Source organism: Zosterops lateralis, assembly GCF_965231275.1.
Source record: "Zosterops lateralis genome assembly, chromosome: 1".
NCBI classification, from domain to species: domain Eukaryota; kingdom Metazoa; phylum Chordata; class Aves; order Passeriformes; family Zosteropidae; genus Zosterops; species Zosterops lateralis.
In genome coordinates, this window is record NC_139762.1 from 16,959,529 (window position 1) to 16,971,747 (window position 12,219).

A 12,219-nucleotide genomic window follows, 5' to 3' on the forward strand; every position below is an offset into this window, starting at 1 on the left:
TGTAATTAGAACTCAAACCACTTTCTCCCACTATTAAATCCAATGCAACACTTGCTGTTAGGAAGAACCTCATTTCTCTATCTTTTCACTGATGAACGACACACTTTCAGCAGTAAATGGGCCACAGTTCTTCCACACTTTTGGAAGAATTAGTCTTCACTGTTATTAGGAAAACAAACAAAAACAAAGTTACACTGAATCAGTGTAAACTTTGAGTATGTCCTCAATACTCTAGTCAAGACCATTTGGTTTCAACTACTTTAAACTTCTGTGACTTGTTTTCAGTACTAATATCCCTGTAACAGATGTAATTTAAAAAAAAAAAGTAATTCTAGGGGGCCAAAATATGTAATCTAATAACTCATTCTAAAGTCTTTATCGAAAATTACATGCTCAGTCTCACTTTGACCTGCTTGGTTTTGCAGTGTGGACTCCTGAATGGCAAGTGTTTACACTCACATGAACTGTCACTGACATCTGCCTTGGACTGCTGTACTGCACTTCAGCAATTCAAATACAACAAAATGCAGTAGAATAGTTGACTTCAGGGCCCACAGAGAGCAGTATCACAACATACAGCTTTCCACAGACTCAAATCTCAACAATTGGGTTTTAATAGACAGAGCAAAGAAGTGCAGTATCCACCTTGCAGGAATTGAGGCTACTGTCGGTAACTGAAGGATCTGATGGTTTCTGAACATGCCTAGCAGCTGGCAACTATAGATATTAAGCCTCGCATGCAACCCCAAGTTGTTGAGGGTCTAAACCCGTGCCCTGCTCAGGTTACAGCCCACAGCAGCAGTTTTGGAGAAAAGCAGTTTCTTTTCTTTCCAAATAAAGGACTTTGGAAAGGGGGTGAGGAGGTGAAAGAACAAAACTCCTTTTGTTTTTAGAAGAAAAACATTCACCTCTCCTGGGTCTCCACTCCACCGTGGGTGATCCCGGCTCCCTCTCCCGCCCCTCGCACCCTCCCCGACTCCCAGGCTCGAGCCCCGCACGGGTCGCACTAGGCCGCTCCTGCTCGCCCCGGCTCCCTAGGCCTCGGCCGAGCACCGGGGCCCCGTCTCCCGAGCCAGGCCCGCCGCCGCCTCTCCGCCGGGCGGCCCCGGGCCCGGAGCGCCGCCAGGGGCCGGACCGGGGCGGCCGCGACACCGCGGCCTGCGGCGGCCGCCGGAGCCTCCGCTGGAGTAGCACCCCCCCCGTCTCCCCTGCTCCTCCTCCCGGCCCGGCGGTACCTGGTAGGGCTGCGAGTCCCCCCTGCGGTCGTGACAGCTGAGGAGAGAGCGAGAGAAAGAGAGAGAGGCGTTAGCGAGCACCCGTTACCGGCCCCGCGGCCGGGCCGAACATGGCGGAGGGGGTGGGGGGGGGGACGGCCCCGCGGGGCCGGGGGGGGCTAAATTTACCCATCACTGAGTCTCTGCTGTTTCCTCGCATACATTACCATCAATGCCCGGCCTGTGTGTGTGAGGGTGAGGGGACCAGGAGGGCACGGCCGCGGCCGGGCCACAGGCGCCGAGGGGGGAGGCGGGGGCGGCAGCGCTCCGGGGGCAGGGGCGGGGGAAGGGGGCGGCTCGGACAGCTCGGCTGGAGCGGCGCTCACGGGCCCATCGCCTCGAGAGGGGAGACGCCGGCAGCTCGGCCCCGCGCGCGCTGAGACACACCGGGAGCACCGACTCGGCCACCGCCTCCCCCCGCCGCGCCCGCCGCCGCCGCTCCAACTACATCCGGGGAACTCGGGCGACGCCGCGCTCGGTCAACGTCGGCTCTTTCCGGCTCTTTCCGACGCGCTCCGTCCCCTCTGTCCCCTTTGCTCTCGGGCGACTCTGCCTTCGGTAAACATCGGCTGCCTCCGCCGAACCCGACGCCCCTCAGTCCCTCCCTTCGGCAAACATCGGCTGCCTCCGCCGAGCACGACGCCCTTCAGTCCCTCCCTTCGGCAAACATCGGCTCTTTCCGTAACGCTCGGCCCTCCCTGCCCCTCCCGCCTCGGCCCACTCTCGGAGCGCTACCTGTCTTCGGAAAACATCGCGTTTTTCCGGAGAGACGTTTCCGCGCGGCCGTCAGGGCGGCGCCGCGTTCGGAAGCGCTCGGGTGTTTCCGTGACCCCCGACGGGCCGGCGCGGCCGTTGGCGGGCGCACGGGGCCGGTTAGCCGAGGGCAGCGCGGCCTCCGTGGCAGAGCCGCTCCCTCGGTGGGGAGGAATCGCGATCCTGCCAGGCAGGTGGGGGCAACGGGGGGAATTGCGGGGAGGGGAAGATAGAAATGGGAAGGTCTCCTCTTACCTACCCCCTCCTCCCCTTCCGCCCGGGCACCCGCTGTACAGGCAGGAGCCATTTTGTGCGCGGCGCGTGTTCCGCGGGGCCGCGCTCGGCGGCGAGGAGGGCGTTAAAATGTCCCTGGGCCGGCGCCGCGCGGCTCGGCCTCGGCCCCGGGGGGTGTTCGGGGCTGTGAGCGGCGGGCGAAGGGGACCGTCGTGGCCCCGGCACAGGCGGTCCGGGTCACCGCAGTGTGCGGGCGGCTCCGGGCGCTCGCTGGGGTGGGATGACTCCCTGCTGTGGCCGGTGCCTGCTGAGACCCTCAGGTGGTGCCCGGTGACAAGACGAGGAGCGATGGCCATAAACTAAAACACAAGAAGCTTCACCTCAGCGTGAGGAAGAACTTCCTCATGTTGAGGGTGGAAGAGCACTGGAATGTGTTGCCCGGGAAGGGCGTGGAGTCTCATTCAGAACCCATTTGGATGCTCCAGGTGACCTTGTCTTGCCAGGGGCTTGGACTGGATGATCTCCAGAAGCCCTGCCAACCCTAACCATTCTGTGATTCTGTAATTGTTGCTTATTTCTGACCAGGCCCGTGAAGTTTGAGGTACGAAGCATCCTATATTCAGGACTGTATGACAGTTTTATAAAACATATTATAAATACTGTGATACCATTGCCATGACGGTGTCATGGGAGCTAGCAGTTTTCAGTACAAGTTTAAGAGCATATGCCAAATTTTGTGCTGTCCCCCTCCTGAAAAGGCAAGAGGTGTGGCATATCTCAGAGTGGGCATGTTAACATTAACCAGAGAACCTTGCCCCGTGGCTCTATCTGTGCTAGTGAAACATTATTTATGGCAACACTCTTACAGATTTTTTTCTGTTTCTTTGTTTGTTTGTTTTCCTTTAATTGGAGTGCAGAAGCTCGTTGCTGAAAGGAGACTTCAGGGAGTGAGTGCAGGATGACTCAGCAGGGAGCTGTTCTTCAGGGTTACAATAATGAACTGGTGAAATGCATTGAAGATTTATGCATGCAAAAAGAAGAACTGAACAAACAAATCCAGCAAGCAGAAGAGGAAAAGAATAAACTCCAGCATGAAATCCAAGTCCTCAGTGAACAGCTGGAGTGTGTATGTGAAAATCTGGCCCAAAAGGTGGCTTCACGAAACGAGCTTGATAAAATACTTGCTGAAACTGAAGCTGCTTACATGAAAATTTTGGATAGCTCTAGAACTTTACTTAATGTCCTGAAGAAGGAAGTGGGAAGCTTAAAGCATTCACCAGATCTGAAAACCAATGTAACGTGAAACAGTCAAATGTTTGGACTCTGCAGTGCTAAAATTCCACTAGGTGAGAAATGTGGTCAGCCACAGATCCTTAGAGCCACAGTGTAAGCAGAGAGGGGTTTTCTTCCAGTCTTTGTATGTTTTATTATTTTCAAATGCACTAGAAAATAGACTAAATAAAGTTGCCTTTTTGCTTTTAAAAAATCTACTTAATTGAACACTACAAAAATAAGCAAATAGGTAGTTGAGGCAGACGGGAGACTGTCAGTTTTGACATCATGATGCTTCAAGGCTTAGAAGAAAGGCATGTTCTGTGGCTCCCAGTAAATTATTCTTTGAAAACTAGTGGGTGCAAGTCAATTGGATACTACTTTTTTTCACTTTACAAATGCTTAGGCTTTACTATTGGGACTAAGTAGGAATGAGCTATTTAGCTTGCCCTGGGAGCTTGGACTTCTGTCTGGTGCATGCACAAAGACAGCCCCGTTTACAATAATTGCCTACTTGAATAATAGAGGGATAAGGTCAGAAATCAGGAGTAATGCAGGGCATGGAGGCTTAAAATTTAACACTCTGTGTGGTTCACGCATCTTCTGAAACTGTTCTCCAAAGCCTTGTTAAGAAAGACGTGCTGCAGGAAAGGTCAGGTTTGGTGCCAGTGCACACACAGCTACAGCATGAGCCAGGCTTGGACAAGTAGTTCACTTGGGGGTAAGAAAAATGTGTCAGTAGTGACTAGAAGTTCTGAGAAACCACTGGGGTCCAGTTAAAAGTACAGAGGTAAATACAAGATCAAAGAAGATAATTCTGGCTAAAAGCCAGTAATAGAATTTCTGGAAGCCTTTTTATTAGTGCCTTTTAGCTGTATACTGGTCTATTAAATAATTGTAATAAGATTGTGGAGAATAATGAACATCCTGAAATGATGTGAAAGAAATACAAATGAAAGGTGAAAGAAGAAAATGAGAAGTGGTTTGCAGTTATCAGCCATCCTTACAGAGGACATTAAAATAGAACTTAGTTTAGAGATCAGGGATACCATAACAGCATGGCATAAATTTTAATTTAATGCTGATTTTTGTTTCTGCTGAACCTCTCTGTTCAGCAGAAATCTCTCAGCAGTGTGTGTGTACATACACGTGCATTTTGTCCCACTTATTTGCGTATTACAACAGTAAGTTTTTAAGCTGTGTCTTGTAGTCAAATCTCCAGTCCCAGTTAATTGAATTGAAAGAAGTGCAGTTGAAGTCTCTGTACTTGGTAGTGGTGTGTCTCTCAGGTGCACATGTAGAGGGAATGGAGATGTGAATAGTTTTGGTAATAGCTCTTCATCAATATTAGGGAGCAAATTTTATGTTCTTCTGGTTGCCAAGCTACATCAGGGATGAGCGTGAGGGAGCTAATCACAGTTTACTTGTCTGGCACCTCCAGGGGCTTCCCTCTGGGGAATTCCCAGTGGGTAATTATCACCCAGAGGTGATAACATTACATCATCTCAGGGGTATTGGTTGCTCTTGTGGTACTGCAGCATGCAGGACCACCTTGTTTATATTGAAGTGAAACACAGAAATTTTGCTATTTTTAGTAGCAAAAAAGTGATTTATTTGACTGGACATTTTTATGACATTCTGTCTGCCCTTAGACTGGTAGCAGTAACTGATTTACAGCAAAATAGGAAGACTCAGGAAAAGTACTAACTAAAGAGCAAGAACTTTGAGTTGCAAGTGTAAGCTGCTGCTTCTTATTAGCTGCACTGGAACTCCAAACTGAAAATTTATATAATAGAAAACTCAATTATCAAGAACAGTACAGTTAGTTTCTAGTATTGGTCTCACACAATAATTACAGGTTTGTTTGCCTTAGAGTAATCATAAATAATGCCTCCTGTTCTACTGAAGCTGATAAAACTAAAGAAGCTTTAAGAGAAGCCTTATAAGTTTTTAAAGAAACCTACTTCACAGCTATTATGTCTAGTTGTAGCTATTAGAGTGTCAAAACCAAATAACTGGAGATGCTTGAATTTTTTTTTTTACAAAACTAAGGGAAAAATGTAACTGTTGGCTGGTACTTAGGCACATACTCAGGCCTCCCAACATTCAAGTCAAAAGTTGAAATGTTGCTAGAATTCCATTCAGTGATCCCAGTCTAAAATTTCCATTTAAATTCACATTTAAAAGTGGAGAGAAATAATATACCTCTAGGGCTTGCCTATTTTTAGAATAACTCCCAAGTGTGGCAGTCGTGCATCTGTAGAGTTGCTACTCGAAAATAGTGTTTAGCATTGTATTCTATGTTGACCCAAACGCACCCTTTTATTGAAGTGGTAACCTTTTCCACTGCTTTTTCAGACACTATAAATCTTGACATGAATAGCTTTTGTTAAACAACTTCACTTTGTTCAGAACACAGGCAGACTAAGTTGATCCAAAGTCTTGCTGGAAGAGAAATGATAATTTGCAGATGGCAGCAGCTCTGCAGGGATAGCCTGAAAAAGAAAGTCTACCTTGAATAAGGCAGGTCATAAGTTTATTCCTAACTTTATCTTTATATTGAATTTTATGACTGAGTTTGACCTGATGCTTTACTGGAGTGCTTACAGTCTAGGAGCTTTACTGACAAAAGTTGGGTTCCTAATCTAAACTGCTTTGTTGTTCTGTATCTTATTTAATATATGAGGAGACCGTTTTTGAAATTGCTACCTGTGTCTGATTCAGAGATTTAGTGAAATGTATCTAGAGCATTGGTCTAAACCCCTGAATTTATGAAAAGGCGCTTTTACCTGGTTTCCAGCTAACAGAACATAACTGGAAGAGATCAGAAGATTCCTTGCTTTTATAGCAATGCTTCTTGAAAATGTACCCAGCGCTTAAAAACACTAGTGATCAACAGTTTTTTCAAAACATTTGACTGTTGACTCCCTGCAAGTAAACTGAGGAGATTTTGGCAGTTGCCAAAGAAACTGCTTGTGGGTGGTGTGTTGGAGTAATTTTCTGTGTGAAAGTGATACAGGAGCCACTGGGTGAAGTGCTTATGCCAGCAGCTTTTCACACATTACTGTCTCTTTTCAGAGGTGCTTACCCTGCATTTCAGGTACCTCCCACCTGCAGTTTCTGTTAATCACTTTACAGAAATGGAGGTGAGTGGACTGGGGATTTGCCCTAATTTTAAGGGTAGGGCATAAAGAAGAGGTATGGATGTGAAGTCCTGGTTTGGGAAGACTGAAGCATGAGGGGGTATGATGGAGAGAGAGGTGGAGTTTCTCCTAATTTCTGTCTGCTCTAAGTGTACTTCTGCTGAGCTACTGCTTACAGTTCTTGCTGCCCAATAAATAAAATTTTAGAAATTATCTGAGCTTTATCTGAACTCTGGACTTTTCCCCCCTTCCTTTAAGCCCATTGACAGTCAGCAGAAGAGGCAACCTGTGTTTTGTTCTCTCTCTCTCTGTCTTTTATTTCTTTCTGTTCCAGCAGGAGGCTGTGGACTCCAAGCCTCCTGTTTGCTGGGTAAGTGTGTGCCAGGCTCACACAGGCTGCAGTGCTGTTGTTTCCTGTCCTGGTTGCTCTCCTATGAACAGTCCTCAGTGAACTGCTTGGGTTGTATAAAGAACTTCAAGTTCTGTGTGTGCTTAATGTACTCTCTATGTCAGATTGACTTTGGAGAGTTTAGGCAGAGGATTGGCAGGTTTTTGGCTCTCTGTGAATGCAAGAGATTTGTTTCCTTGGATTAGGAATTTTTCAAACTGGGAAGACTGGGCATCTTCAAATACCCAAAGAACTGTCCATTCAAACAATTAAGCAAGCTGTTGTCTAAACACAGGTGACTGGATCTTGGATTGATGTTTTAGTATTGAGGATCAGTTCCATCTACGTCTTGTGGTAGAAGTGTGTTCCACTCCAAATTAATTAAGTGGATTAAGCTAAACTGGAACAAGGTACTGGTGATTCTGTAAAAAAAAAAATTCAGAAGATTGTTAGCCAGAGGATCAATGTCTACAGTTAATTCATCATACAGATGAGTCCTGTGCAGAAGACCAGTATCTATTACTTCTTAGACGATTTTGCTTGTTAGGAGAGATGTGAGTGAGAAGGTGTAGCTTTTGGCAGTTGCCTTTACTTTGCATAGATCCTAGATTCTTGGGATTTTATGCAAATAGACAAAACAGTTATTTTAAAATAATTTATTTTCTTATTTAAATTTCTTCCTTTTCAGACGTGAGCAAAGAAGTATTAATAAATACTTTAGTGTTGATTTATTTGTGTGTGTTTTGGTGGTTTTTCTTAACAAATGAATAGGCAAGTTTTCCTAAAATCAGAGTTCTCTTTTAGCTTTCATGTATGTGTGTGTTTTTAAATATAGATGTCACTATTTTCTTTTTTCTCTTTTGGGTGAAGGACAGACTTTGATTTGATTTGTGCGCCAATTGTTTTGTCAGTGTCCGTTGTTTTACTGGGGAGGAGTCAGGCACCATGGTCACTTCTTGGGTGTCTGTTGTATGCCTTTTTTAAACTTGGGATGGGTTTTGTGGTTTTTGCCCCTTAACTACTTATAAATCTCTCAGGGATTTTATTAGATGCCTTCAGTAAGGTTCACTGAAGCAAGCTGAAAAAAAGAAAACCCAGCCCATGCTGTCAGTCACAAGGAATGTGATACTCGATTGCAGCCTGGTTATCTCTAAATGCGGGGCCTCAGGTGCAGCTGGAAGCAGGGGAGCAGCTGCAGAACTGGGCTCAGTGAGGGAGGGTTGTTTTGCCCTGTCAAGAAGCAGTTGGCCCTGTGGACACACTTAGGATATCTGATACACTCTGGAGTCACTGGACTTGTTAGAAAAGTGTGACCTCTTCCTGTTCTTGAAACTCAGGGAATTCTGCATCTTAGTGACAAGCGACTTAGTGGCATGACTCCATAAGAAGGATATTTATTTAAAATCCTGTACACTTTAGTGTTTTTTTTCTGAAGCCTAAAGTGTTCTTGCTTTAGATTCAGGTTGTTCAAGTTCAAATACCTGTGACCAAAAATACAGACATCCAAGTTCACTGAAACCCACAAGCCTGTAAGTTGTTGGTATTCACTGTGTAGTACACCAAGTTCTTGGTTAAATGCAGTCTTCAGTCAAGTTGCAAACTTTGCGGCCTCTCTTAGTTTAAATGATTTGCACCAAGTGTTGCTTGCTGGGCTTGGAATGTGCTTTCAGGTTTTTGTTTGTTTGTTTTTTATGAAGTATTCCATTGAGGCCTCCCGTGGCATTCTGCCATGCACATTCATGGTGTGCATGTGAGAATGTTTTCTTTGAGAATTTCAGAAGGAAACTACCTGTACAGCAGCAATTTAACTGAAACAAGATTTGGTTTTATGTTGTGCTGGTTTTGCTTTTAAAAGTGTTTAAAAATGATGCATATATAAATAGATATATTATATAGGATATATAAGCAAGTGCTTCCAGTGAACTGATCACATAGTACCTTACAGAGAATGTTAATATCTTTATCCCCTTGACTGACAGTGACACTCAGTAGTAATCTGCCCCAAATGAGGGACAGATCTGGGAATGGAGGCTTTGCTTTTGCAGCCTCAACTGAATGCTCTGACTTGGACCGGTTCCCAGGGATGCATGTCCTGTTTGGTGTTTTGACATAAATGGACAGGATTATGTATTTTTAACCTGTGTATTGGGGGAAGGGGTAAATATAACTGATTAGAGGCACACTTTTTTGCTGTTGGTTCTTCCACATTGCATGCAGCATGATGATGATGTTTAAATGTATTACTCCTTTCTCCATAGATAGACTCTGCATGACAAGGTATCCCAACTCCTGAGCACCCTCTCTCACTTTCCAGACCTGCTTTTTCCAAGCCTCTGCTTTGGGACCTGGCTGTAGGAGGTAAAGCAGAGGAACAGAAAGAACTTCTAATGATAGTTGCTAATTAATTACCTTTAAAAGCCTAACCTTTTTCAGATACCTTGGCTTTATAGATCTTATTGTTTTATCAGGCTGCTTATTACCTTATCCTAGTCCATGTAAGACCAGTTTTTTTAGGAATGGAGGCTCCTTGATGCATAAAGGTAGTGGGAGGTCTGAATTCTAGTCCAGTCTGTAACAGCACACAGAGTACATACAGCAGCAGCAGGCTGTGAGGCAACCGTATCCCACGGCTTGTTTTGGGTTAATGGATTGGAGTAGTAGGGCAAGTGAGGAACTCTAGATATCTGGATGGACGGGGCTCTTCTTTAGTGGAAAGAAGCTGGCTGTATGAATTCAGATTAAGAGCTACTTTAACTTAGGACAGGTGGCACCTGACAGCAGTATTTGTATATTCACATATCATATACACACATACATATATATATACATTAAAATGTATATATAAATATACTCAGCATTTTTATAAGTATAGAGAGCTCTTGTTTGGAAGCTGTCTAATACTTCAGTATTATCTGCCATTAGGAAAGACAGTTTAAACATGCTGGACATAAACAACCTGCATGACGGTGTGTACCCTGTTTTTTCAGTAGCCTTCACAGTCTTGCCATAATGACATAAGCCATCATTTGTAGCACCATCCTCATCTTCCTCCTGTAACAGCTTTTGTTGCCTCTACTTCCCAGCTCCTTGGTTACCACGTTTTTAATTATCCCAAGCTGCTGACCAGAAACATGCTGCTCTTGCATGTCTGCACTGACGTGGTGGGTCAGAGATGCTTCCAGTACCTTGATATTGTCCAGACCTGTTCTGCCACACTTGGGAAAATTGTTTGCAAAGATAAACAGATTACATTCAATTGGATAGTGCCCCGAAAGTTACGATTGGATGGGGTGATAATATATTCCAGAGAAACAACAGACACCTGATCTGAGTTTCATCCTAAAGAAAGGGTTTAGGTCAAAGCAATGGATGGATGGGAATTGATCTTGATATGCTATGGAGATTAAAGAACAGAATTTTATCTTGTTTGTCATTGAGGATAAATAATCTTTTGCAGATAAAGGTCTATATGAGACACTGTAATTTAATTAGTATTAAGGCTGTGTTCAAAGTGATGTGAGTTTGTTCCAGAAATGTTTGCTCTATGTTTGAGAAAAGATTATAACTTGAAATTGTAAATAGGAAAAGGAACAGAGTGCTGTATCTTGCAGATAATGATCTCGTTGAGGAAGCTGTTATAGGTCACCTGTGTCTTCTTCAAAGCTCTGAGTGTGACCTGTATTGCAAATTAATAAACACGTGCTAAGACAGAACAGAGTCTGGCACAGTAATGCTACTTAGAAAAAGTTATGTCAAGGCATTGAATGTATTCAGCAATTTTCTTTGCAATCTTGTTCTATTTTACAACCTAATCTATTCCTCACTAAGATGTGCTAGAGATAAACATTGCAGATGCCTTTGTGTGCAGAGAGGAACGAGAGGCAATTAAAAGTCTGCATGCTGTGAAGTCTCTGGGTACCAACAGTGTCTGCACAGACCTTTACAGTGTTTTAGGGAACAATTGGTTTTCCTGCTGTCTGGGGTGACCAAATGCAAACAGCTTTTGAACAAGGACAGTAACTCAGTTATTTTCATGCTGCCTAAAGTCCCGCTGGTTTGCATAAAGGTTTCCATTTTTATTTACTGATAGCAAAGTCTTGGTGACAAAGTGGCTCCTCCAGATCAGACCCTGTTTTATTAGAGCACATCATTTAATTTCTGACAAAGAAAGGGCAAACTTCTGATAATGTAGTGAAAGAACCTGGGGTAGGGCAGTATCTGGTATTGACCTTCATCAAAGACGAGGAAAAGCACAAAAGGACAAAACTGCTGGCCATGGTCTGAATCAAATGAGGTTGCCTGCAAGAGTACCAAGTGAGAGGGCTTTTCTTTCTTTTAACTTGCTCCCTCCTACATCATTACTGGGCTGAGTAAGAAAAGAATTTTCTTTTGAATAATAATAAATGGGATAATTTGCTTCAAGAAAAGCTAGTTCCACATACAAGGCAGCTAAAGCTGCTCCATGGGAGCTTTATTTATTTTTTTTCTTCAAAAAATTTTTATAATGCAAATTTTAAAAGCAAGCAGCCATTGTAAGGAAAAGAGAAACAACAAAATGTCGTGTTTGCTTGTCATTTCTGACCTTTTATACTTCAGTAACTACACTCCTATGTGCACTTTCTTGGCTGCAAGTACTGCTTGTCCAAAACATGGATTTTTGATCTCAGAACTGTTCAGTCTAAAATTCCTTTTCTTATTTTAGATAAGCTTAATAAAGCAGTGTACATTGTTACTTATATTGTATATATATTATATATACATATTATACATTACTTATATAAGTGTGTTGTTACTTAGATAGGTATAAAATTTACCTATAATTCTTAAGTAAGATTTTTCCTTGGCTTACTAAGCCATGTATTACTACATGTGTTATCACACTGATGTAGCTGGAGTGAGGCTTGGTTCTCAGACATTAAGATGACCTTTGAACTTAGATTAGCTGATCTAATTTTATAGTTTCAGGTGTTGGCAAAGTCAGTAGCAGCCAAACATTGAGAAGTGTAACTTGACTTCGCAGATATAAATTAAAACTTGCATGTTGCCTTACATGGAACTTGCCTTTGTTCCAAATAACTTCTGCGTGTGGTTGTGTGGTGGGACAGCACAGCCAAATGTTTTAAAGAGGTATCAAAAGCCATAGAACCATTTAAAT

At 44.0% G+C, this 12,219-nt stretch overlaps 2 protein-coding genes across 5 annotated transcripts in view; one reads left to right on the forward strand and one right to left on the reverse strand.

Annotated features, from left to right (window-relative positions):
• Positions 1–2,000, reverse strand: part of WAC (WW domain containing adaptor with coiled-coil) — a 55,965-nt gene extending 53,965 nt beyond the window's left edge. The window contains exons 1-2 of one of the 3 annotated variants that reach the window (XM_083875926.1): positions 1,404–2,000; positions 1,236–1,272 (exon numbers count right to left, since the gene is read on the reverse strand). In XM_083875926.1, the coding sequence (XP_083732052.1) occupies positions 1,236–1,272; positions 1,404–1,444 (78 nt within the window). In that variant the 5' untranslated portion in view covers positions 1,445–2,000. The remainder of the gene's footprint in view (positions 1–1,235; positions 1,273–1,403) is intronic. The other 2 variants (XM_083875925.1, XM_083875927.1) reach the window with 2 other exon arrangements.
• A 103-nt stretch (positions 2,001–2,103) lies between these two features.
• LOC310917864 (microtubule nucleation factor SSNA1-like) lies at positions 2,104–8,849 on the forward strand. Of its 2 annotated transcripts, none has more exons than XM_083876463.1 (2): positions 2,104–2,221; positions 3,179–8,849. In XM_083876463.1, exon 2 carries the CDS (start codon positions 3,220–3,222, stop codon positions 3,562–3,564), a length of 345 nt encoding a protein of 114 aa, XP_083732589.1. In that variant the 5' UTR covers positions 2,104–2,221; positions 3,179–3,219; the 3' UTR covers positions 3,565–8,849. The 2 variants fall into 2 exon arrangements, with proteins under 2 accessions (XP_083732589.1, XP_083732590.1); XM_083876464.1 differs by having other exon boundaries at positions 2,108–2,217.
• Positions 8,850–12,219: the final 3,370 nt, after the last annotated feature.

Excerpts from the sequence above, each read along its gene's own strand:
- LOC310917864 (XM_083876463.1), top strand. The coding sequence starts at position 3,220 with ATGACTCAGCAGGGAGCTGTTCTTCAGGGTTACAATAATGAACTGGTG.